The sequence below is a fragment of the Carassius carassius genome, chromosome 21 (assembly GCF_963082965.1).
Source record: "Carassius carassius chromosome 21, fCarCar2.1, whole genome shotgun sequence".
NCBI lineage: Eukaryota > Metazoa > Chordata > Actinopteri > Cypriniformes > Cyprinidae > Carassius > Carassius carassius.
In genome coordinates this window covers 32,967,022-32,994,172 of record NC_081775.1, presented here as the reverse complement: position 1 = coordinate 32,994,172, position 27,151 = coordinate 32,967,022, and the positions used below count along the sequence as shown (strand labels likewise).

At 35.7% G+C, this 27,151-nt stretch overlaps 2 protein-coding genes across 2 annotated transcripts in view; both read left to right on the top strand.

Moving 5' to 3' along the window:
• Positions 1 to 27,151, top strand: part of LOC132097319 (NACHT, LRR and PYD domains-containing protein 12-like) — a 116,165-nt gene that overhangs the window by 77,544 nt on the left and 11,470 nt on the right. Inside the window, exons 12-13 of the mRNA XM_059502942.1 lie at positions 24,557 to 24,733; positions 26,151 to 26,327. Of these exons, the coding sequence (XP_059358925.1) occupies positions 24,557 to 24,733; positions 26,151 to 26,327 (354 nt within the window). The remainder of the gene's footprint in view (positions 1 to 24,556; positions 24,734 to 26,150; positions 26,328 to 27,151) is intronic.
• On the top strand, positions 9,844 to 14,702 carry LOC132098225 (NACHT, LRR and PYD domains-containing protein 12-like). Its single transcript, XM_059504412.1, has 6 exons — positions 9,844 to 10,039; positions 12,502 to 12,606; positions 12,895 to 12,999; positions 13,418 to 13,502; positions 13,668 to 13,863; positions 13,990 to 14,702. The coding sequence occupies exons 1-6, from the start codon at positions 9,996 to 9,998 to the stop codon at positions 14,700 to 14,702; spliced, it is 1,248 nt and encodes a 415-aa protein (XP_059360395.1). The 5' UTR covers positions 9,844 to 9,995.

Below are 27,151 nucleotides of genomic sequence, written 5' to 3'. Positions count from 1 at the left end.
TACATTTCTGTATATGTATATAAATGCACATACATACACGTGTATATCACCGTCTTCACATGAACCCTGAGGTGAGCTATCTGCCGTGTTTCCTCCACATCTTTTGCTTCCAGCTGGCTGCGTCCTCTGGTGAATGCAGGTATTTTCTCTTCTGCACACACGAGTCCAACACTGTCTCTGTCACATCCACGATCTGCCAACACCAAGTCTCCAGGTAATAGTTTATTAAGAAGGTAAAATGATTTCATGGGTAAAGATGAGGCAAGGATTCGTGCAGAAAGCAAGGGGCTTTATTGAATAATAATAAAGCAAAGGAAATAAAAAAACGTAGAGCAGACACAAGAACACATCCGCTGAAAACACAAGACAAGACAAGAGTGTCTGATGAGAAAATGAAAGTTGAACACACAGACGAGAACACACACACGTTCACACAATAACAATATACACCAGTGTCAGGAATACTGACATAACCAGGAATAAACCAGAGCAAAATGACAGTCCTGACATTAATAAAGTGTGCGGTGTAACAATGACTCCATTGCTAGTGGTAAAAACAACAACAAAAGTTAAACGCGTTTAGTTTATAACTTACCACGTATAACTTAATATTTCACTGGGAATCTGACTCGAGGGGGTTTGTCAGTCTCTCAACAGTGGAAAAAAAGAGTACGAGTGTTATTTAAGTTACTGTTTATAAGCTTTGAGAAGAAATTCTGTCTAGCTGTGGCTAGTTTCACATTAAAAGCATGAAGGCTGTCTTTATAGATGCTATAGTGAATTTCAAGTTTCGTCTTTTCTGCATTGTCTTTTCATCGTCTGAACTGCTGTTGATCTTCTCCAAACTGATTTCTGTCTGTTTGTTTTCTTACTGACTATTATTGGAGCAATATCATCAATAACATTCTTAACTTTTGAGTTGAAGGAATCAAGGAGAAGATCATCAGAGTCTGCAGAAATGCTTGGTGTTAAAGATATAGCCTCCATAAATAGTACACTTGTGTTCTCGTTAATGCATCTCCTTCTGACAGAGACAGATCTAGATTCAGTGCTAGCAGAGATCAATATATCAAAGAAGATACAGAAGTGATCAGATAGTGCTACGTCCTTAATAACAATGGATGAAATGTTTAGAGCCCTACTGATGATTAAGTCTAGAGTGTGTCCAGCTTTGTGTGTGTGTCCATGCACATGCTGAATCAGGTCGTATAACACTGATAAATGCATGTAATTCACTAAATCTATCATGATCCAAGAACCTTTTGTGTTGGGATATATTTATATCTAATGTGGTTTGATCTGTTGTCTTGACAAACAGCTTCGACATCAGCATGTATATTATTAGATGAATGTGGTCAGTGTATCTTTTAGTAGTTTAAAGTCTTATTTTTTTTCTTCTGCTTATATGAACTAAACATTTTTACTTCCACTCCATACAAAATGCCACATGAAAATATGAGAGAGCACACAGTTACAACAAGTGATCTGTTCTGGATCCATAAAGCAGTTAGAGAGTCTCTGAAATCAGTCTGAGAGGAGAAACTATTTGATCAGACACGAAGACTCTCAGGATCTCAGGCTTAAACACTGCTTTAAGACATTTTTAACATGTATATTTGGGTCAGCTTATTTCTGTTGAAAATGCCAGCATTGATCTCCAGGAAGCTCAGAAGAGCTGATGATCTTGTGCATCAATGCTGAATAAATCGAGGGTTATTTAGCTGACAGGAGAGTTTGACTTCACTTTACTACAGAGCAGCCTCACATCAGCTCATCTGTCTCTCATTACTGATCCAGTTTGTCTCTTCATATCTGTGGACTCAAACCGCTGAAGATGTTTGACAGAGTTTGGTTCTGGTTGTGTTTGTGGCATATGCTTGGTGAGTTTGAAATGTGTATTTGTTTTCTCTCAAATATGTGTGTTTGTTTTTCTAAATATCCTTTCTATAAAAACAGTGAAGCTCAAACAGCAGCAGCTTTAGTTTCAGTCGTGACGTGATTCTCATCTGAAGAGTTTTCTGTGGATGAATTCAGCTCAAATCAACTTCAGTTCCTGTGTCGGCAAATGGGTTTTATTCAAAATCACCATGAAGATGTATTTCGTTTTGTTGTTTGGATATTATTGGTGCAAGATTTACATTTGACACTGTTTACTTCAGTAAACCTTGACCTTAATCTGTGACAAACTCTGTTTGTGTTTGTTCTTCAGGTGTGTTTGCTGATTCAGATGAAGTGAAGTCAGTGTTTGTGATGGAGGGAGATTCAGTCTCTCTACAGACTAACACTGAACTACAGACAAATGATGAGGTTTTCTGGACATGTGGACACTCAGAGACTCGTATAGCTGAAATTGATAAAGACACTGGAAGATTCTCCACATATGATGTTCTTGATGTGAGATTCAGAGACAGACTGGAGCTGGATCATCAGACTGGATCTCTGATCATCACAAACACCAGAAACACAGACTCTGGACTTTATCAAGTGACCATCAGAGGAGAAGATTGACCACATACAGATTCAATCTTACTGTCTCTGGTGAGTCACAATTACATTTGGGTCATTTGTGCTGACAGTTTTCATAAAAATATTTTCATGAACCAAATCAAAAAGCAATAAAAATATATATTTCAAAACATTTATTCAGAGACCATAAAAATGTCAATAGTGCTCAGTGCAGTATAACTTGTCAGTTGAAGTATTTTTACACACCGAACACATTTAAAAGACGGTCCATGGTTTAATGTGAGATAATGATGAATATTGAAGTTGATGTAAACTCTTCTCTCCACTGCGTCTATCTGTCATCCTCCATTCAGCTTCAAACTGCATGTAACATACACCACAGTCAAGACAATGACATTCTCTCCCAGATGATTCACTGTTCCTATTATACCTGAACTGTGAATAAAGTGCAATGTTTTTATTTTATTTTATATAAAATAACTTTATCTTGCCAGAGTTTGGTGCTGTTTCTAAATCGTGTTACTTTCTGCCGGGTGTCTGTTATGTTAATGAGGATACTTGCAAAGATGGGAATTCTGACGCGTGTGTGTGTGTTTATGAAATCGTTCAAAGTCAATAAATTAGCAAACAAACAATGCACACTCCTCTCACACAGAAAAAGAGACGGCACATACAGCTCTGGTGTTTGTGTTTCAATGACTTAAAATCAGTTTTAAAACAAAAACACGTCTTAAAAATGTGTGTCCATGCTACAAATGTAGTCCCTCATTTAGGAACGAGCTCCTCGTTTTGTCCCGGCTGGTCATTGTCTCCTCTTCACGCGCCGTGGTGGTGTGTAAAGATCACACTCATCCAAATGATGAAAAACTATTACAGTAAACAATGTATTCTGTGGCACCACAAAATAAAAGATGGAGCATAATATGAAACTATAGACTTTTTATTTCGTCCATCCGATATATACAGTCATATCACACAGCCCTACCCTGAAGTGATCTGACTGTGGTCTTGAGGTCTTGCCGTAATGAAGTCTGTCAAGAGTCCGGACCCGGTGTTCCTCCCTCTCACCACCAGAGGGCGCCATTTCCCATTATCCCGGACTCATTCACCTTTACTCCACACACCTGGTCACAAACTCTTCACACCTGTTAGCCCACCCTCTCTCTCTCTCTCTCTCTCTCTCTCTCTCTCTCTCTCTCTCACACACACACACACACACACACACACACACACACACACAAACACATACACACACACACACACACACACACACACACACAAACATACAAACACACACCTGTTTACTGTACAAACACAATTTACTAGATCATTCCCTCAATTTACATATTGTGCACACGATTTAGAAATTGAGATGATGAATTAGCAAATCGAGGGAACAAAATAGTAACTGTGTCCACATTTTAGTACATTGAGGGAATGAATAAGTAAATCATGCACACAATTTATTTATTTTTATTTTTATTTTTTATTTTTTTTGCATGTCATGTGCAAGGCTCCATAAAATTTAAAGGGGACTTAGGCAAACACAAATTCCACTGGATTGTTCCTTTGAGAAGCTTCTCCGCTTTGAATGTTTTTTTTTCTACTTAATGGGGAAGTCGTGGCCTAATGGTTAGAGAGTCGGACTCCCAATTGAAAGGTTGTGAGTTCAAGTCCCGGGCCGGCAGGAATTGTGGGTGGGGGGAGTGCATGTACAGTTCTCTCTCCACCTTCAATACCACGACTTAGGTGCCCTTGAGCAAGGCATCGAACCCCCAACTGCTCCCCGGGCGCCGCAGCATAAATGGCTGCCCACTGCTCCGGGTGTGTGCTCACAGTGTGTGTGTGTGTGTGTGTTCACTGCTCTGTGTGTGTGCATTTCGGATGGGTTAAATGCAGAGCACAAATTCTGAGTATGGGTCATCGTACTTGGCTGAATGTCACTTCACTTTCACTTTTACTTTTGAACCTATCTTAGATTGTCTACCTTGGCTATTCATACTAATATTTTAATTGGTTGAAGACCATTATTTTGTGTTACTCATACTAATACAGCCACAACTGATAGCTGTTTTTTAGGTAAAAGGATCCTGGAGAACCTACAGATGAAGTGCCATCTACTTCGACAGAAATGATTCGGAGTAGAGGCAATCTAAGAAGTAACTTAAATAATGGATGATTACGTATGGAAACTATGAAAAGATTTCTCAAATTTGATCATGTTTTATATTCGTTTTTTTATCCACAGTTAGAGAAAGAGTTGGATTCACCTTCAGCAGTTATGGATGCCAAGGTAAGACCAATGCAGGACTACTTAGTATCATTTTATAGAAAGAAATGTTATCTTTATTTATTTTTTTTACAAATCTTTTATCCGTACAGATTCATTTTCAGATTAATCACTTATTAAATATAATTCATTTTACTTGTTAATGGTATATTATACGATTAAGCCAAATCATAACTGCTGATTGTTCCTTTTGAAATTGTAATTAAGATTATTAGATTTTTTTAAATTTACATTGAATGATGTTTTGAATAGCTTTTTATCATTGTTTAAAGCAACTGCATGTCATATTCTTATATGAAAATAAGTTTAGCTTCAAATGTCAACTATACATTGGTTTGTTTTTTTATTTATATATACAGAAGCTGGTCATATAATTAGAATATCATCAAAAAGCTGATTTCACTAAATCTATTCAAAAAGTGAAACTTGTATATTATATTCATTCATTACACACAGACTGATATATTTCACATGCTTATTTCTTTTAATTTTGATGATTATAACTGACAACTAAGGAAAATCCCATACATTAATCTATTAACTGACATGAACTAACAATGAACAATACATTTGTTTTAATGCACAAGTAAATGCTGAAATTAACATGAACTAAAATTAATAAATGCTGTACTAGTATTGTTCAATTGTGAATGCTTAGTTCATATTAACTAATACAGTTAACTAATGTTAGCTAATGAACCTTATTTTAAAGTATTACTATATATATATATATATATATACCATATATTATTACTATAATTGCGTTTGTTTATGTAACTGCGTAATTGTGTCATCTGTAATTGTAATCACCCAAGTATCATTTTGTTTGAGGTTTTTCTGTGTTTGAAGTGTTTTCCTTCATTTGTTTGTGAGGTTTCTTGTCCTGTGTGTTCTGTCATGTATTCAGAAGACTTTATTGAAGCACATGAAAGTACCTGTGGGGAAAGGTTATTATTTTTATTGTATGCTTTGTGTTTTCATGACATTTTTGGTTTAACCTACAGTCCTTACTATCAGTTGTTTGTGTGTGTGGTATTAAATATTATTTAGCTTCTTTCAGAGCTGACGATGGACCAAACCAAGATTTAGACGGAACAGGACAAAAGCAAAAGAGGTGCAATTAAGTTTAATTTCTAGTGCCTTTTTTACATCAGCCAAAAGCTAAAAAAGAAAGCATCTCTGTTTTCTTTTTCTCAAGCCTTACAGACACAATCGACACACTTAAAGAGGCAATAGACCCATTTTCAGCCTCTGTGTCACAAGAGAAGACATGTTCTCCCGAGCTCTCACACAGAAGAAGTCGTCTCTGAAGAATCACTTTCATTGGAGATCCTGGGATAGATCGTGCTTCTGATGAAACAATTCCTGACCGCTGTGTGTTTGTTCTCAGATACAGCAGCACCATTGCATTAATTATGCAGTTTTATAGTCATCTTCTAAACTAACTTCAGTGCATTTGTTTATTAGTACTGACAATCTGCTTTCTTTAAAGAAATGATGGCCAGAATTGAGGAACAATTATTTGAGGGAGGGAGCACTGGGAAAAATCTGAAGTATTCAATTACAGACTTTCAGAATGACAATTTCAGGAAGGTTTATTAGCATCACAGCTGGGTAAAAAACATTGATGTCTCAATTTTAATCGAACCAATCTCATTTTTTAAACTGATTTCACAATAGGCTTTGTGCTTTGTTACTTCTGATAAGAAACAAAGTCTCAGATTTGGACTTCTGTCCATCTTCTCTTGAAATGTCACCAGTAAATCTGACTGTGGTGCTCTCTATCTAATGCAGTGACGATCACGCAGTGTGCCTCAGGTCAAGTGAAGCGGCAGCATGCAGCACTCTTGAAAGATCACGTCTTCCTCTGTTTTTAACACCAGTTACAGGCTACAGCGCCAAATAAACATCAATGAATGCCAAAAATACAAATACAATTCTAAACTTCAATATTATAGTAATGTAGTAGCAACTAAGCTGCTATGTACCACATATAATATAGTTTAATATAATATAATATAATATAATATAATATAATATAATTTAATATAATATAATATAATATAATATAATATAATATAATATAGTGTAATATAATATAATATAATATAATATAATATAATATAATATAATATAATATAATATAGTGTAATATAATATAATATAATATAAAATAATATAATATAATATAATATAATATAATATACTATAATGTAATGTAATGTATTGTAATGTAATATAATATAATATAATATAATATAATATAATATAATATAATATAATATAATATAATATAATGTAATGTAATGTAATATAATATAATATAATATAATATAATATAATATAATATAATATAATATAATATAAAATAATATAATATAATATAATATAATATAATATAATATAATATTTGTGTCAATACTCAGCCCTAATTCTAATCCTAGAACAGTTTGTCAGTGAATGCGTCTCTTTGTCCAGTTTTCTTTGTTGTACTTTAGGATAGTTGGTGAAATAATGGCAGTGAGCATTACTCAGGATGGACCTTTTTCATGGAGTGGAAATACAATTTCATTTCTTCCGGGAGATTAATAAAGATGAGCTGACATAACAGATGCAGACCTGCTAGATCTGACTGACGAGGTTTTCTAATTCAACTCAATTCAGATTTTTAGATACATCTGTGTAGTGTATGTGTGTGTTACTCCTGGTTTTTATTTCTTTAGATCGAGACTGCAGACACGACAGCATTGCTTGAGCTTTCTGAAAGAATCGTAGCATGTAACATGTGATGAAAGGAAGACATTGTCAGGTGTAGTATCTGTGATTCTGTCCATCTGACTCTCCTCCTTTCTCTTGAATCCACACATCAGGGTTAGATGTTTTTGCTTCATTATACTCATTCCTAGACTCTCATCTACAGCTTTTTACAGCTTTTCCATTGTCATGAGAAAAAATTAAATATCTGGTGAATTTTAAGTGTCATTTCCAGACCTGAAAAAATATATAGTCAGTTTCGATAGTCAGTGTAATTTCATTTTATTTATTTTTTTCTAGTTGAGCATTTTTCTAGTATTTAAACACCTATGATGTCTGTAAAATAATTTACGAATGCCTTTTCAGTCTGACAGAGATTAATGTTTCATACTTAGCCTTTTGTTTCAAACAAGCACTTTTATTAAGTTAAAGATGATTTCTCTTTTTCCTGGATGTATTATTTGGTGTAGTGCTGTTGTTCTGCATTCGTCTGTGTGAATCCTCTCAATGCTGCAGCAAATGTGCAGAAGATTGGAAATCTGTGACCTCCAGCAAATGATGAAACAAAATCAGCCTTTATTTCAGCGTTATTTGTTGCAGAGACAAAAAAAAGGACATAATGACATAAATTAAAAGCAAATAACATTTTGAATCCTAAACAAGTAACACTACAGATCTATCGTCTAATCTGAAGGGTGAACTCAAAAGACATAAATCATACAACAAGGTAACTTTTGAAGAGCAGAAATGCATCACGTAACTGTAAGAGTAAATCATATTTATAATAAAAATAACAGTAAGTTAAGTACTATGCACCCATTTGTAAGGAAGGTTGTAAATGAACTAATTACTCTAGCCAGTGCTGTCACGTCACGGGACAATCATGTTTGGGTCAAATTGTAATTCTCTGCTTCACAATGGTGAGGTGCTGCCTAAATTTCTGCCGTACTCATTGAATATCTGTCCATGTGAGAACAGATAAAGGTCGATCTCTCTCATCTCTCACACTTTTTACAGTCTAATGATTGAGATTCGAGTCTCAAACAAGATCTTGCTTCTGTGTTCCTGGGGTTTCTCTTCATCAGATCCAGAAATGTCTCGGTCTAAAAGCACACATATCTACATCACAGCAACCAGAGATGATAAATTCAGAAAATAAGATGGAAATAACTGGACATTTTCTATTTGTGTGTAGAAACTGAAAGTTCATTATAATTAATTGAGTTCTGAACTAATTCAATGAATCATACATTTCATATATCTTAATTATTCATCATAACCTACAGAATAACTGAATAAATCATTCAATCTGAATTCATAGACTATTGCTGTAATGAAAGAAATGTAATGAAATTTCTTCAAATAAAACCAGGACTGTATATGATTCTGTTATATAGCATATAATCATCACCTTTCAGATTGATATGTTTGTCTTGGATTATTTGATATGGGTTGTCTGTCATTATTCATTAACCCTTCAGAGTAGTCAAATGTATCAGAAGGAGGTGAATGGAGCAGATTGAGAGGGAGAATGTGAAGAAACAGCAGGTGGCGCTAGTGCACTGTTTTAGTTTGGGATCTGCTGTTAGAAGGAAGAAGAAGGAGAAAGCAGGTGTGTTTGTGCTTCACATTCCTGTCCAGTTGGTGGCGCTGATGCACGAGATCTGTTGTTAACTGGACTTTGATTTTCTCCAAGATGAAGTCGTGTCAGGTGACAAACATCAATCGTGAAGATCGCACAGGTGTTTAACAGCGATCACAAACCGGAAGTGTTTGAAAGACTTCTGGATTCTGTTCCTGCAGCACAAGATCGTCTGAACTACTGCAAGTAAGTCTGAATACTTTCACCATTACACTTATTTAGGAGAATGATGAACGCATTTCAGAGCTGGATGAAGCGGGATTTGTTCAGTTATAACTTATACCTGTCTGTCACCGAAGAAACAAATCACAGAGAAACAGAGAGATATTAATAAAACAAACCATTTAAAGATGATGAATGTTAAAACATTTTTACAAGTCTTTAAAAATATCTGTAAAAAAATATAGACTAGCAGTCCGAATTATTCTAAAAGTGAATTTTTGTATTTTAAGACATGAGACTGAAAGTGTTTTGTGGTCCAACCAAACCTGTTCTTCTGGACAGACAGCTTGATAAACACGAGCAAAACAAATCTTCTTTTAAACTTTTTAATGATCCGAAGCTTAATATATAGTAACTTATTACTGATAGTAATGTGTAAGTAAATAAAGACGTGTGTTGTGAGTGATCTGAAGAGATTATTACATGGCAGTATATTTGCATCATATTTTATTTGTATATTGATTGCTTGATAACTCAGAGATTCAGCACTAGTTATTTTCTTCATCATTTGTTCCTCTGAACTCTCATGATCTTGATCTGATTGTCATGTCCAGGTCATGATGAGCATCTGATCGTCTTCAGAGACACAAAGATCTCAGTGTTGAGCTGTTCATCTGCAGTATGTCAGAGAAGAGAGGAAAGATGAGTCTCTCACACAAACAGAGGTAACACTGAGTCTGCTTTCACAGAAAACAATAACACTTCTCTACAAGCAGTGTTTTCTCTCACTGTTGTCATGTCTAATGATTTGAAAAACAAAGCAGAACTTCCTCTAAACGTGTTTAGATTGTCTCGGGTTAAAAACAGCTTGAAACTTGTTAAATGTCTAATATACAGGAATATTTAAATCCTGTACAACCCCAGAATTAAAATGTTTTACACTTTAGTTTCAGGTTGCACATTTAGTGGATAGAAAATGTAAATAATATGGTAACTTAAGCGAGTCAAAATAATCATTGCAAACTGAAGTATCTCTCACTGTAAAGTGTTAAATGAACTAAAATCAGTAATAATTTCACTTGTGGCTCAAGTGGTAGAGCATTGTGTTAGCAGCGCAAGGTTGTGGGCTCGATTCCCAGGGAACACATGTTAGGAGAAAATGTTAGCCTCAATCCAATCTTTTTTTTAATGTCTATACAGGAGCGCTCTTTGGTCCATAGCATTGAATGGCTCAAATATGATGGATAGGCCTATAAATATAATATTAAGGTTAGATAATCCCCAAACTAATTTCAGAAGGAATCTCAGTGATTTGACTCTGGAGACAGATCTGTAATTATTTAACACAACTTTAATTTTTCCTCATATAACAAGTCCGTCTGTGATCATGCACATCATTGCATTAATAAAACATCTACTAATACTACAGCAATAAATATTATGTATAGCAGTCAGAACATTGTTTATTTTTTTAGCTCCAGAAAGATAATGTTTGTATTCAGTTTCTTCACTTTAATCTCTCTTTCATTCTTTCATTTCAAATTAATAAAAAATCGCATCAATGTGTAATGTGTCTTTATGATGTTATGAGAGATAATATTCAGTGAATTTCCAAATCTGAACCAACAGAATCTGGACTGTTACTAAGGTTTTCAGATAAACCTTTTTCTTTATTTGACAAATATTATAAAGAACACCAAGTTCATTGTGTCTGTTTGTAAGGATCTACAATTTGACCAAAAATGGCTACACTTGAGTGATGAAATGAATTTGTAGTAAAAAACCTCATTAAATGTTCACTTTGCTGGAGAACAGGTTTGTAAACCGGCTCAAACCCATGCATGCATTGCTACTGTGGTATATTTATTCATCGCACAGACTGGTGTTTTTTTTCATAGCATGTTCAATATATGTAACACTGCACAGCCCTAGGGTCTCATTTATACAACTCTCCGTAGATTTCATCCTAAATTTTTATGTAGGCACAAAAGCTAGATTTTGCATACGCCCAAAAGTTTTCAGATTTATAAAACCATGCGCACGCCAGAACCTGCACAAACATCTCTTTATAAATCCCAGTCAGGGGAAGATTGTGCGTACATGTAATCCAGCAGTGTCCACCATAATATAGAAGTAAGTGCACATCATCCATCATTGTTCTCACTAAAATATTTCTCATAACATGTGATCTGACTCTGTAGTTTAGTTTAAAGATTAATTATTGAGCACCTATAGCACTCCTTGCTTTAATAAAAATAACATGTCACAGGAAAATGGTTTATTGTAAATGAAATTATGCAATTGTTTGTAAAATTATGTAGGCCTAATTTCAGTGTTAATCTCTTTTAATGCGAGTGGGATATTTCATGCAAATGTGTATATCGACATGAAAACAGAGTTTAAAGTCATTGTTTACTTCATTAATTTTCTCACTCCATGAAAAAGAGTTTGTACGCCTGGTTTATAATGTTTGTACGGTGTGTATATATTTACGCCAATTTTATTTTCTATAAATCCCGATATGTGCGTTAAAAAAATCTGTACGCAATTTCTGTGCCTATTTTGTGTGCACGCAACATTTATAAATGAGAGCCCTGGTGTGTAATCTGTAGATATGATGAAGTCAGAAGACGTGTGTTCCAGCTTTCAGTAAAGATCAACTCTTGCTTGTAGAGATTAAGACATGAAACAGTAGTGTCCCAAATCAAAAAGATCCCGCTTGACTGTAAATCACTGTCATTTGTTTTAGATGACAGGTTTACATGGTCTTGAAGTATGATGTAGATGAATCTGATTTTGATTAGTTGGTTGATATAATGGAAGGGCCACATCAGAAGTGTCTGTGCTGAGAAAGTGAACGATGCTGAAGCTGTAAATAATGAAAGGATGTGAGAGTGTTGAAGATATAGAGAAGAGAAGATATAAATGAAGAAGGGGAGAGAAGTGAGACGACTGAGACTGAGGAGAATGAAGCTGAATGTGGCACAATGGTAGAAATGAAGCTTGTGTGTTAGATGAGGATGATACTGCTGTGACAGAAGAGAGCTTCGACTCTACTGTGATGGAAGGGGACTTATACTTTTCTCTTTTACATTGCAGTATATATTGTAGTTTCTTTTCTCGAATTTATGAAATTGATTGTATTAAAGTTTTAAAAATGTTCCCACTCTCTTCTTTCTGTCAATAGTGTAAGATCAGGCTCACATGTGTCCAGCTCTGTGTCTGTGAAGAGTGACTGGTCAAAACCTGAACCACCGGGATTCAGCGAGAAAACACCATCAGCTACTGAAAGGTATTTCATTTGGTTTGTTACAACATAGCATTAGCTAATGTCTTCACTAGGGTATCTGTGATAGAAAATAGGTAAATAATACAATAAATCACAGAGTTTCTGCTTCTTTCTTCACTGGACTGTGTCTAGAGCTTCTCTCCAGTAATACAGTTACACAGACAGACACTAGAGAGCATAAATTCAATAATGAATGTGACAATCAAACATGAATGTGTTCATCTATCTACAGAAATGAGCATTCACAACATTAAACCTGTTCAAATGAGACTCTGTTCTTTGTGTCATCAGTGTAAGATCAGGATCACATGTGTCCAGCTCTGTGTCTGTGAAGAGTGACTGGTCAAAACATGATCCACCGGCGTTCAGTGAGGAAACACCATCAGCTACTGAAAGGTATTTCATGTGTTTTGTGTTATGGCACTAGCTAATTTCTCCACTGGGATATCTGTGATAGAAATGAAATAAAACCATAAATCAAAGAACAATATCTGCTTTGCTTTTTAATGAACTCAGTCTGGAGCTTCTTTCCAGTAATACAGTTACACAAGCAGCAGCAAGGAGGCATAAATACACCATAGAAACATGAATATGTCTTTCCATCTTTCTGTTATTAGTGTCAATAGTTTTTTACTTATAGGACAGAAAAACTTACATTTGTACTTGAGTAGAACCTTCTCTTTAACAGAATTAACTTATAACTGCAGCATTAACAGCTGAAGTTTGCTCTTTGTGTTTGATAAAAAAACAGTAGCAAGAGATTTGTTTAATATATTGCCTTAACCACATTTAATTTTATTCACCATTTTTACAGTCTGCGTTATGAGACATTAGATACAGACTTCCAGATTAACAGGAACCGCAAGAATTTCACAGACAAACTCCTAGGAATCTTCCAGGTGAAAATAATATTTAATGATTATACTTATAACAAATAAATTGGTTATTGGACAATGTTTCTTTTACAAATATTTTTAATTATGGATCATATATTTTGGACCAAATGAATGTGGATTTGGTTGAATTTTGTTCTTTTGCCTCTGTTTTTTGTTCTTTGTTTATAGGATCTTGAGGAGAAAATAATCACATTTCTAAGAAATGAACTGGACATGTTTAAGAAAATATTACAAAAAGAGGACAAGCAGTATTTTGTGAAGGACTTTAATGAGAACAGATGCAGTATGAAAGAAGCAGCTCTTGATCTCACGCTCTACTTCCTGAGAGAGATGAAGCAAGATGAAGCTGCTGATACTCTAGAAAGTAAGAAACTCCAGTGCTGTCAATTAATAATTTTATTTATAATTATTATAATAATCCCTTTAGACTTCCACATTCTGTTCTGAACATAAACCCAGAGACTAAACAATCTTTTATTTCTGTGTTTAGATGAGCTGTTCTTCATTCATCAGCTAAAGTGTAGCCTAAAGAAGAAGTATCAGTGTGTGTCTGAAGGAATTGCAAAGCAAGGAGACTCTACACTTCTGAAGAACATCTACACAGATCTCTATATCACTCAGGGTTGTAGTGAACAGGTCAATACTGAACATGAGGTGAGACAGATTGAAGTTGCTTCCAGACGTCATGAATCACAGGAGATACAGGTTGAGTGCAAACATTTGTTTGAAGCACCTGAACAAGACAAGCAGATCAGAACTGTACTGACAAAAGGAGTTGCTGGCATCGGAAAATCAGTCTCTGTGCAGAAGTTTGTTCTGGATTGGGCCGAAGGAAAAGAAAATCAAGATATCAGCTTCATATTTCCTCTTCCATTTAGAGAGATGAACTTAAAGGAGCTAGAAAAACTGAGTTTGATGGACCTCATAACTCAGTTTTTCCCAGAGATAAAAGGACTGAACCTTACGAGAAGAAATCAATTCAAAGTCTTGTTCATTCTTGATGGATTGGATGAATGTCGTCTTCCTGTAAACTTTAAGGATAATGAGACGTGGTCTGATGTTTCATCACCAGTCTCTCTGGATGTTCTCCTGACGAACCTCATCAAGGGAAATCTGCTTCCTTCTGCTCTCATCTGGATCAGGCTGATGATGCCTCCAAAACACTGCAGGAGTCAAATACTGAAGACACTCCTAAGACTCTGACACAAATGTACACACACTTCCTCAGATTTCAGATCCAGCAGAGCAGACGAAAGTATGATGGAGAACATACACCAGATGTTTCCTGGGATAAAGATGCCATCTTTTCACTGGGGAAACTGGCGTTTGATCAGCTGGAAAGAAACCATGTGATCTTCTATGACACAGATCTGGAAGCCTGTGGTATTGACGTCTATAAGGCATCAGTGTACTCAGGCATGTGTACCCAGATCTTTAAGGAGGAAACAGGGATCACTCTTGGTACCATGTACTGCTTCGTTCACTTGAGCATTCAAGAGTTTATTGCAGCCCTTTATGCACATCTGTTTCTAGACATAAAGAAGAAATATGTGTTTGATCAAGACTCTACAGAACAGAAAAACAAAAATTTCCTTCAGGTCCTTCTTGGACAATCCAAAAAAAACATGATTGATTTGCTCAAGACTGCAGTGGACAAGGCACTAGAGAGTGATAATGGACACCTGGATCTTTTTCTTCGCTTCCTCCTTGGTTTGTCACTCCAGTCCAATCAGAGACTCTTACAGGGTCTGTTGACACAGAAAAATAGAAGTGACCAGAGCAAAAAGGAAATAGTTCAGTACATCAAGCAGAAATTAAAGTCTAATCTGTCCCCAGAGAGATCCATCAATCTGTTCTACTGTCTGAATGAACTGAACGACCAAACTCTGGTGAAAGACATTCAGACCCACCTTAGCAAAGGAAGTCTCTCATCTGCTGATCTTTCACCTGCCCAGTGGTCTGCTTTGGTCTTTGTGTTGTTGACATCAGAGGAGGAGCTGGAGGAGTTTGAGCTTCAGAAATTCAAGAAATCAGACGAGTGTCTCATTAGATTATCAGCAGTCATCAAAACCTGCAAAAGAGCTCTGTAAGTTATTGTTCTTTGTTAATGTTTTGTAAAATTGCATTAATCTACATTGATTCATAGCAGGTTTGGACACCCCTGATCTATAGTGATTATTAATCATATACCAATTATAAAAATATATCTTTGTTAGGGTTAAATAATAATGCACATTGTTTAACTTTATTATTATATATTTTTTTATATAAAGAACAATGATATTTTATTAGATTTACATGGGATTTATGAAGATATTTCTGTTTTCAGCAAGCTGTTAAGTTACAGAAGAAGCATGTCATGTTATTATAAACCACATTGTTCCACAGTTATTTCCACTTCAATATGCAGTTCAACTTCTTAAACTTCTGCTATAAAGAAGATATAGAAACTCATCAAGATGATAGAGCAGCACTTTTATATATATATATTTATACTGTATATCTCATTGCCATTAATGATACAAGCCTATTATTCATATACAAATTTTATTAAGTTGAATACAAGCATGCTAGTGTCAGTCTCTGGTTCATGTTTTGTCTTTATTGCCCTTATTTGGTCCTTCCTGTTCGTGTCCTTGTTTGAGTGTATTTGTCTCCAGTGGTGTGTATTAATTTATTCCCAGGTGTTTCCCATTGCTGTCCATGTATTTGTATTATTTGTATTATTCCAAGTCTGCCTGTCGTTCCCGAGTAAAGCTGGCCGTCTGTTCATGTGGCAAGCCTGCCGGTTCTTGCTGTACCAAGCCCACCAGTCGTTCAGCACTCTAGTTCACCAACCTTCCCCCCCGATCCAGAAGAGGAAACTAGGGAGGAGGAGAAGGGTGTCATCTCCAGCCCCAAAGCTCGCTCCTGTGTGATCCCCAGCCTTTGTTAATAAAACCATTTTGATTTATTCACTTCTCATCTCCTCCCTCCTTCGATGCCGTGTTCCTCATGTGTGAAATGTGACAGCTAGTTTGTTTTATCTACAACATTTGAAAGAACACAATTCTATTAAATATGCAGTATATATGTTTTTTTTTCTATTAATGTAAAAATTATTGGTATAAATTTGTGTTTAATAAATGTATTTCATGTATCTAACCCTGTGATTTTATTTATTTTTATTGTAGGTTAAATGATTGTGGCATAACAGACAAAAGCTGTCCAGCTCTGGCTACAGTTCTTGGATCCGATACCAATCTGAAAGAGCTGAACATGAACAATAATAATCTGCAGGATTTAGGAGTGACGCTACTCTGCGCTGGACTTAAGGATATAAATTGCAAGTTAGAGATACTGAGGTAAGTTTTGTGACCGATCCTAGTGTTTGGTTAGAATTCAGATCCATCTGTTAACATGGACCTCGTTAATTTGCCTCAGAATTGAAGGCAGAACTGCTTCAGCTCAGTGAAATTAGTTGGCTTTATTCCAGCATGAACCCTACGTTGCAGGTCCTACCCCAGCATTTCAATGTGATTTAAGAGTGGACTTATGTTAGGCCATTTCAAAACTTAAATTTTCTTGTTTTTCAAACATGAGGTTGTTTGTATGTTTAGGGTTGTGCCGATAGACGGTAGAATCGTGTATCGACGATAGTCAGAGATATCGACGATAGCAGATGTCCCTTTCGATAGTCAAGACGATTTTAGGCTCATTCTTCTATTAATGTATTAAATTATAGGCCTAATAATAATAATAACTATTATTATTTTTATTAGGCAGCCTTTTTATAATTTGGCTACCAAACTGGCCAGCTATTTCACTTCAGCTATTAGACTTCACATTCGGATATTAGACAGTTAATAGTAGAAAAAAGAACTTGAGGTTTGTGACAATTGTTTGTGATAAGTTCAGACAAATATTTGCTTTTTGTAGCCCTTACAGCTTTCTGAAACATGTTATAGAAGTTGCCCAAAACTTCATAAGAAACCTGCAATCTGTCCTTCTTCCATTTGCATTCAGCCTGTCTACAAGTCCGTCTCAGATTATGCATAGTGTGTGCGCCAGGGCACAGGTACAGGCTTATGAATTTTATACTTCAAGGGGTAATATAATTCATGATGTCAGCACAAGTATAATTAAAAAGATTAAGATGTGCATCAGCATCCAGATTAAGCAGAGTAGAGTCCAACTCCAGTTAGTTGCAGACTTAACGGCAGGCTACAAAAACATTTTCACTAGAATGTAAAAAAGCGAGTCAAACATGTCAGCGATGGATTTCTGAGGATTCTGCCTCGTAAGAGGACCGTACAAAGAACCGGCCTGTGATCAGAAAAGATGCAGTACTGATTTAAATGTTTGAAACAGAAAAACCATGGGTTAAAATCAAATCAAGGGTATGACCATGGATATGGGTTGGAGTAAAAATCCTTAAAGACTTAAAAAAAATCCTGCAGAATATGGTTTAGAAGCACAGAAAACATGAATACGTTATGTAAAAAATAATCAAGGGAAATGTAATTTCTCAGTTTATGACCCCTTTCAGTAACTGTAAACTGAAGGATCCTAGGTGAGCAGATGTGTCTCTAGGCCATTTTGGATTCAGTTGTGCAATAAATTGCAGAGTAAACTGACGAGGAACAAAACTAATTAACTTCATGGATTATTATTGTAAAGGTAATTTCTAGAAGAGCTCATTGTTACATTTTGCATATTACATAACCTTAAGTATTTGTTTAATGATTGAATAAAGTCATATGGCCCCTTTAATGTTAACTTCGACCTTTCCTAATGCATAATTAAAATCAAAAGTAGTGCTTGTTAACATTAATGCACTGTGAATTAACATAACCTAACAGTGAACAGCTCTATTTTCATTAACTAACATTGTCAAAGATGAATAAATACTGTAATAAATGTATTGTTCATTAATACGTTAACTAACATTTAATTTAACCGTATTGTAAAGTGTTACCATAATTTGTATTTGTAATTTCTCCCCTCATGTTCATCATTTTAGGCTGCGTGGTTGTGGTCTTACAGAGGAAAGCTGTTCAGCTCTGGCTACAGTCCTGAGATCAAACTCCAGTCTGAAAGAGCTTGACCTGAGCAACAATAATCTGCAGGATTCAGGAGTGAAGAAACTCCAGAAAGGATTAGAAAATACAAAATGCACATTGCAGAAACTCAGGTGAATGTAATGAACCATCTTTTGGTTTTAACAATAACATTCTCTTTGGATCAAAATGCAAATGTTACTGTAGTAATCTAAAAAAGGAAAGACATGCTCAGATGACAATGTTTTTTTTTTCTTCTCTGATTAGAATAAATATATTAAACCTTTTTTGTAGTAGTAATATTAATTTATATAACTTTGAATAAAATAAACCTTTTCTAATAGACTTTCAGACTGCAGTATCAGTGAAGAAGGTTATAAAGCTCTGTCTTCAGCTCTGAGATCAAACCCTTCACACCTGATAGAGCTGGATCTCACAGGAAATGATCCTGGAGAATCAGGAGTGAAGCTGCTCAGTGATTTACTACAGGATCCAAACTGTCAACTCAAGACACTGAGGTGAGACCTGATGAAATAATGCTATATAAGTTATACACGTGAATTATTTATATTATATATATAAATATTAGTGTATTATTTCTCTAAATTATTAAGGTATACAATTTATTGCATCAAAAATGGTCAAAATGATCAAACATGAAAGATGAGATTCTGCAGCTGCTGTTGTTTTGATGATAAATGTCAGCACAGTTTAGTTTTGTTAAAAGTTACAGCTTAATCAGACATTTTGGTTTACTAGATGTGCTGGTGTTCAGTATTTCAGTGCCTCGATAGTTAACTTATGATTGTGAAAAATATTCAGTGTGAGGAGTTATCCTGATTGTTTAAAAGTTACTGAATGCACTGTACATTAATTTCCATCAAGCTCCGATTCACAACACTGTAGATCACTGATCTAGAATAGAGAACTGGATTACTAATGACATCATGAATGTGAAGCCACCATATTGGTAATCCCTAGTGTGTGTGTAAATGTTCTATTGAATTAATAGGAAATTATATGATTTTAATGAGACCTCACATAAGTCAGCGTTTTTAAATCTGAAGTCTCCCTGTACATTCTTACAATGCAAACACTCAAGGGAATTTCCTCTACTTATTAAAAAGCTACGTTCATTACAGTAGAGAACATCATGAACATGATAAACATCAGACGGACACGACCTCATCATATAACAAATGACAAAGTGCTCATTCTGAAATTGGAAAAGGAGTTATGCTTCGTAAACACATCTTTATTCACATTGAACAGTTATTTATTGTTTATATAATTCTGTTATAGTGTTTTTATTTGTACAGTAGCTGCTAACTGCAAATGTTTCAACAATGATTTTGTTAACAGCATTCATTTTGAAGCAGGTAAGGATTTAAATGGTGGTTAAATTATTATTAATTTAGCATACAACATTTTACATGGAAACAATAGCTAATGCTAGTAAACCTATTTGCGCGATTTTGGTTAGTCTGAAATAGAGGTCTTCACGGGTCCAAAAGTTTGTGCCAGAATCCGAAAGAGATCCGTAATGTACTACACTGAACCGACCCGGACCAGTCTATTATTTCAAAAGCTGGACCTGAACCCACCTGGAAGACAAAGCCCCGACTGGACCCGATTGTAACATATTCCACCTTAAATTGCTATTGCAAGCCAATAAACCTGTTGCGAAAAATAAAACTTTTTGTCTTACCTAATTTAAGGAGCCATAATCTCTCTTCTTTGCTTCGAGTCTGAATCTGACCACTAAAACTTTGATTAAACGGTTCATTTATATTATTATAAAAAAGGGAGAAAATGTAAAGCGCAGTTTGGCTGTCTAACATCGGAGAGAGAGAGAGATTGCTTTTTTTTTTTGGCTCATACTTTTCCTAATTTTACAAGTGGCAAGTTACAAAAAAACAAGCAGTGTCTGATCACAGCCGGGTGTTCCCCGAGTCTGATGATCGCATGGGCATTACACACAATGTTAAACAGACCCGGGACCCGAGGTAATAGATTCGGACCCGACCTGGACCCGGCTGATCATTTAAAATATAGACCCGAACCCGTTCGGGTCGACGGGTCTCGGGTACACTGTGAAGACCTCTAGTCTGAAATAGATGTTGCTCAATCAGGACATTAAAATTATACACACCATAATTTATTCAGAGAATAACTGAATACAGACAGTACATACATGAAATTAAGCTATAATATATATAAAATATAAATTAAGCTTTTCATTGTAGTAAAGAACAATATTTTCAGAAGCTATTGTATTATTCATTGTATATTCAAATCAATTTCTGATACTAATAGGTTCATATTTAATAATTCCTGAATAATTACGTAAATAAAGAAATGGGCTATATTTTGTGTTGGATCAAGTTACCTGTGTCATCAGTGCTGAGCACTGATTTTAGGTCAGCGGTTTGCATGTGACTCAATGGTGCTCTCTGCTGGTAGGGAATAGTAAGACGGCTGATCAAACACTTCTGAGGCTTCACTGCCTTTTGGCAGTTTAGAATGTGATGAGTGATCCAGTCAAATATAGATCAGTGCTTTAGATCTACTAAAGTAGATATATTACAGGCCACAAACATGTGATGTGTGTCAGGAGAGGATCAGTGATACACACACACACACACACACACACACACACACACACACACACACACACCTGTCTGACCCCTGCAGAATTACATCAGATAAATAAAACTATCCAGAGATGGTCTGAACCCATGGCACCTAATAACAAAAGAGATGTAACAAAAAAACTCTTGGCCACTAGGGGCAGCCATAATTAGTACATGCCATTACTTAAACCAAATAAAACTTCATGCACATTTAACACAGTGTTTGGTGAATTCTGCTTGATAATAATAGGAAGAGCCGGCATTAAAAGATCAACTAAATATATCTCTATGAATGCTTAGCTGTCACAAGCTAGTTATCTCTTTGCTAACTTTCCTCATCTCCTGCTTAAAAGCCAGAACGATCTTCAGATTTTTGAGAATCATGATCTAGTGAGCTTTTGCCCCTGAGTTTCTTTTAAATTTACTTGTATCTTGCACATTGAATTGATTCCAGCTTCATCTTCTCTTCTTCAGGTTTTTGGGTCCTGCTGCAGATGAAGGCTGTCAGTATGTGACTGGAATTGTGGGTAAAAACCCGTTACTCCTGAGAGAGCTGAATCTGAGTGAACGTAAACTAGGAGACACAGGAGTGAATCAGATCTCTGCTCTACTGCAGGATAAACACTGTACACTCAACACACTGCAGTGAGTATCTTACATCACTTCACATGTTACATGACTAGTAATGTTACAGTCGTCTATTTTAATTCTCATTTGAGTCCGACTCCACGTTATAAAGCTTAGAAGAGCCAGGACATGTTTTAATATAACTCTGATTATATTTGTCTGAAAGAAGAAATTCATATACATCTAGGATGTCTTGAGGGTGAGTAAATCATGGAGTAATTTTCATTTTTGTGTGAACTATCCCTTTAAGTGCACAGTGGTTGGAGAAAATAATGTGAACACATTAGAAATATCCAGTATTTTATTAATGTGTTTCCCATCGTTTGCCTTTAATACAGCTTAGAATAGATTCATACAACTTTTGAATAGACTTTCAATTAAATTCTGTCTCTAGCTTCTGCTGTGATTGCTGAATGTGTTCATGTTTACTGACTACAAACTGAGGATTGAAGACTAATTAAAAAAAATTATATGTGTGTATGTGTTTGCATGTTTCTATATTTAAATGTAATTTCATAAAGGCAGTCTGGTTTCCACTGTCACTTCTGGGTCTTCCTCTGGGACAACGGCCAGGGTTTTTTGGCCGACTGGGTCTCTGAGTTTAGGTTAGAGGAGGTTATGAATGAAGCTGGAGTTTCTCTGCGTCTGGAGAGCATCAGTGCCGAGGATCATTTCATAAAGTTAAAGACATTAATAATAACAGCTCAGAAGTCACTTTCAGACAGCAGCGAGTGTTTGAAATAACTTCTGTTTGAGATCTGATGTGGATTATGATCATCTTACAAGGCTGAAATATTTATAAGAGATAAAGACTAGGCACACTAGTCATTAACATTACCATAGTAAACATGGTAAGACCGCTTGAAGAAATCAGAGTCAGCTTCTCATTCAGACGATCACAATAGTGTATTATTTAGTGTAGTGTATAGTAACATGTTTTATCGGTCCTAACTCGTCTACGCTCCATGTAAATCTTTAACAAAGCATGCAAACAAACGTCTGCTTTTATCATGTTTGTTTTGTGATCGCGCTGGTTCCAGTGACTTATCTATTATTAGTTTTCTGATAACTTCTTTGTTGGTGAAATGATGGAGTTGTGTGCCGTTGTTCCAGAGAGGCGTGTAAAGGGTGTTTTAATGAAGCGCTGAGGAGTTTCTGACCCGACGGTGGAAACACAGAGTGATTCTGGGCTCAGTGCTACAGATCTGAATTATTATGAGACACTGACACGTCATCGAAGTATTAGTCCTTTACCACGTCACAAACTCATCAACACTGATTTTAGTAGATTTTAAACCTGGAAGACAAAAATATTGCAAAAATCTCAAAATGAACTAGAATTGTTCAACAATTAAAATGAATGAATGCTAACATTGTCTTCTATGATGTGCAACACAAACACCTCTGATACAATCTCAGAAAAAGTAGTGTGGGGTTTCATGACCCTTTAAAAACTAACTTCTCATTACCATCACTGACTGTTACCTTGTTTGAAGCACAATATATTACATTACATTATTCATTTAGCTGACGCCTTTATCCAAAGCGACTTACAATTGCTATATATGTCAGAGGTCGCACGCCTCTGGAGCAACTAGGGGTTAAGTGTCTTGCTCAGGGACACATTGGTGTCTCACAGTGGATTCAAACCCGGGTCTCTCACACCAAAGGCATGTGTCTTATCCACTGCGCCTTCACCATATGTATTTGTAGATTTTTATATGTTCATATATTTTTGTATAGTTCATCTGTCTATATTTTATACTATATATGTTTGTGTAAGAAAGACTTGTAAAATAAGTTGTTGTGATCTAAACATTTGACAGTTCTGCTAATACAGCAGGTCAAAAACACAACCCAATATCCAATCATTTCAGTTAATAATACCAAAAATACACAAACATTTCTCTTTTATCCAGTGAGACAGAACTGTTTTCATTGTGTTTATTAATGGGACACAACAGAATAGTTCTGTGCTGCTGTATCAGAACATATTCATAGTGTTTATTGATGCTTCATATCATCTCTCTGTCATCAAACACCAGATTAATGAATGTGTAACACAACTGAACAGAACCGGTCCAGACTGGGCTTTATTCTGTGCAGGCATTGCTTCTTCAGTCTGACCTGTTTCAGAGAAATATTACTGTACTTCACATCTACACACACAGACAAACCTACAGTTTTATTTAGATGTGCAAAGTTGAATCTGTGAAGCAAAGCTGATCAAGTCACTGGACAGAGCAGAGCGAATGCATTTACGTTGTAGTGATGTTCAGACCAGAATCAGTTTAAACACAAATACACAGCAGTCAGGACTTTTATTTTAGACAATATGCTCAGTTTTAGACAAAAGATGAAATAAGAATTATATGACAGAAATAAAAAGATATGAAAGATTTTAACACCTTTCACACAAGGTTGTTAGGAATTAAAACTTCATTGTATTTCTATCAAGAATCAGCACAAATTGTACATAAATCACGAGAAGTGTCAATTATTTGATTAAATGAACAACTTATTTGTTTTTCTGTTTTGAAGACCAAATTGTGGAAAATTATCCAAAGATATTCAGACTCTCTTCATCTGTTTTTTGTTTTATCAATACATTGTGACTTTATTAAATAGTTTTCTTCTATCTTCTCTCTTTCTCTCAATGTAGATTAAGATGGTGTGGTTTGACAGATGAAGGTTGTTCTGCTGTGACTTCATGAACATAACGTGTCTGATTCATTGTGTTTTCTCTTTCTGTCTTCAGTCTGTGTGGATGCAGTATTACAGAGAAACAGTGTCTCATCCTGACTTCAGCTCTGAAATCAAACCCATCACACCTGAGAGAACTGAACCTGAGCGGGAATAAACTACTAGGAGACTCTGGAGTGAAACACCTCAGTGATCTACTGATGAACACACAATTCAAGCTGGAGAAACTAGAGTTAGTATCATTATACTCTACAGCAGTTACAGTCAGATTGATTTATCAGGATACATAATTATTTCCAAAAATGAATGTACCCTTGTGATCTTTAATGAAAATAACTATCACTTTCCCTCATAAACACATCTCTTCTCTCGTCTGATGATGTGAAGAAGGGAAAACCTGTCAGTCTCATGAGATCACAGCAATACATTTACATTTACATTTATTCATTTAGCAGACACTTTTATCCAAAGCGACTTACAGATGAAGACAGTGGAAGCGATCAAAAACAACAAAAAGAGCAATGATATATAAGTGCTATAACAAGTCTCAGTTAGGTTAAAACGGTACACCTAGCATGGGCTTTTAAATAATATAAAGAATAAATATAGAATAAAAAAAGTAAAGAATAGAGCAAGCTAGTGTTAGAGGTCTTTACACACACACACACACACACACACACAATTGCATAATAAATGAAAAGAAAATAGAATACAAAAAGATTAGAAAGGTAGTTAGATTTTTTAAGAATAGAATGAGAATAGTGAGTGTTAAAGTTCGAGGGTCAAATAAAGATGGAAGAGATGTGTTTTAAGCCGATTCTTGAAGATGGCTAAGGACTCAGCTGCTCGGATTGAGTTGGGGAGGTCATTCCACCAGGAGGAACATTTAATTTAAAAGTCCGTAAAAGTGACTTTGTGCTTCTTTGGGATGAACAATCAAGCGACGTTCACTTGCAGAATGCAAGCTTCTAGAGGCACATAAGTCTGAAGTAATGAATTTAGGTAAATGGGTGCAGAGCCAGTGGTAGTTTTGTAGGCAAACATCAATGCCTTGAATTTTATGCGAGCAGCTATTGGAAGCCAGTGCAAATTGATAAACCGAGGTGTGACGTGTATTCTTTTTGGCTCATTAAAAATTAATCTTGCTGCCGCGTTCTGGATTAATTGTAAAGGTTTGATAGAATTGGCTGGAAGACAAGGGCATTGCAATAGTCCAGCCTGGACAGAACAAGAGCTTGAACAAGGAGTTGTGCAGCATGTTCCCAAAGAAAGAGCTTGATCTTCTTGATGTTGAATAAAGCAAATCTGCAGGATCGGACAGTTTTAGCAATGTGGTCTGAGAAAGTCAGCTGATCATCAATCATAACTCCAAGGTTTCTAGCTGTTTTTGAAGGAGATATGGTTGATGTGCCTAACTTGATGGGGAAATTGTGATGAAACGATGGGATATTGTTTACAATAGCAAAAAATGATCAGCTTTTCATCAGAAACTCATGAATTCCTGACCGGCAGTTTTTTTTTTTTTTGGTTGTGTAATTATTTATTTATTGTTTTCAGGTTTTAGCAACATTTATGTTTACTCATGATTAATTTAACTTCACATGAACATAACGTGTCTGATTCATTGTGTTTTCTCTTTCTGTCTTCAGTCTGCGTGGATGCAGTATTACAGAGAAACAGTGTCTCATCCTGACTTCAGCTCTGAAATCAAACCCATCACACCTGAGAGAACTGAACCTGAGCGGGAATAAACTACTAGGAGACTCTGGAGTGAAACACCTCAGTGATCTACTGATGAACACACAATTCAAGCTGGAGAAACTAGAGTTAGTATCATTATACTCTACAGCAGTTACAGTCAGATTAAAGATTACTGTTTACTTTCAGGAAAAGAGAAGGATGTGACGTGTGGCCAAATATAGTGTCCCATACTCTGAACATGTGATCTGCATTTAACACACACACACACACACACACACACCCCGTGAACACACACACGCACTCTCTCTCTCTCTTTCTCTCTCTCTCTCTCTCTCTCACACACACACTCTCAAATTCAAATTCAAATTAGCTTTATTGGCATGACTTGTACAGTATGGCCAAAGCATTGGCAATTACATAGGCAATGAACAAATAATCAATAAAATTAAACAGTAAACAAATGTATGAATACATTTATACAAAAATGAAAAAAAAAAGAAATCTATATATATATATATATATATATATATATATATACACATACATACATATACACATATACATATCTACATCAAACAATCAAAATATACAATTATTTATCCATCTGAGGTTCCACTGGTTGTCCTCATTTCATGGCATGTAAAGACATACTTTGCAGCAATTATCTCACATTTGGGCATTTCTCCCAGCACGTATGGGAGTTTCTGTGTGTCTGGTATGTTTTCGAATTCAGGGTATATTTGGGAAATGTTTTCAAAGTGTTTTTGTCTGATTGTATTGTATTTGGGGCATGAGGTCAGAAAGTGCAGCTCTGTCTCGATCTGTCCCCGGTCACACTGGGAGCAGAGTCTCTCCTCCGGTGGGAGCCAGCTCTGTCTGTGGCGACCCTTCTCTATGGCCAGGCTGTGTTCACTCAGTCTGTATGTTGTCAATAGTTTTCTCAGTTTAG

Excerpts from the sequence above, each read along its gene's own strand:
- LOC132098225 (XM_059504412.1), top strand. The coding sequence starts at position 9,996 with ATGTCAGAGAAGAGAGGAAAGATGAGTCTCTCACACAAACAGAG. Across the intron at positions 10,040-12,501 it reads AGTCTCTCACACAAACAGAG|TGTAAGATCAGGCTCACATG; the intron begins GTAACACTGAGT and ends TTCTGTCAATAG. Across the intron at positions 13,864-13,989 it reads AGCTGCTGATACTCTAGAAA|ATGAGCTGTTCTTCATTCAT; the intron begins GTAAGAAACTCC and ends TTCTGTGTTTAG.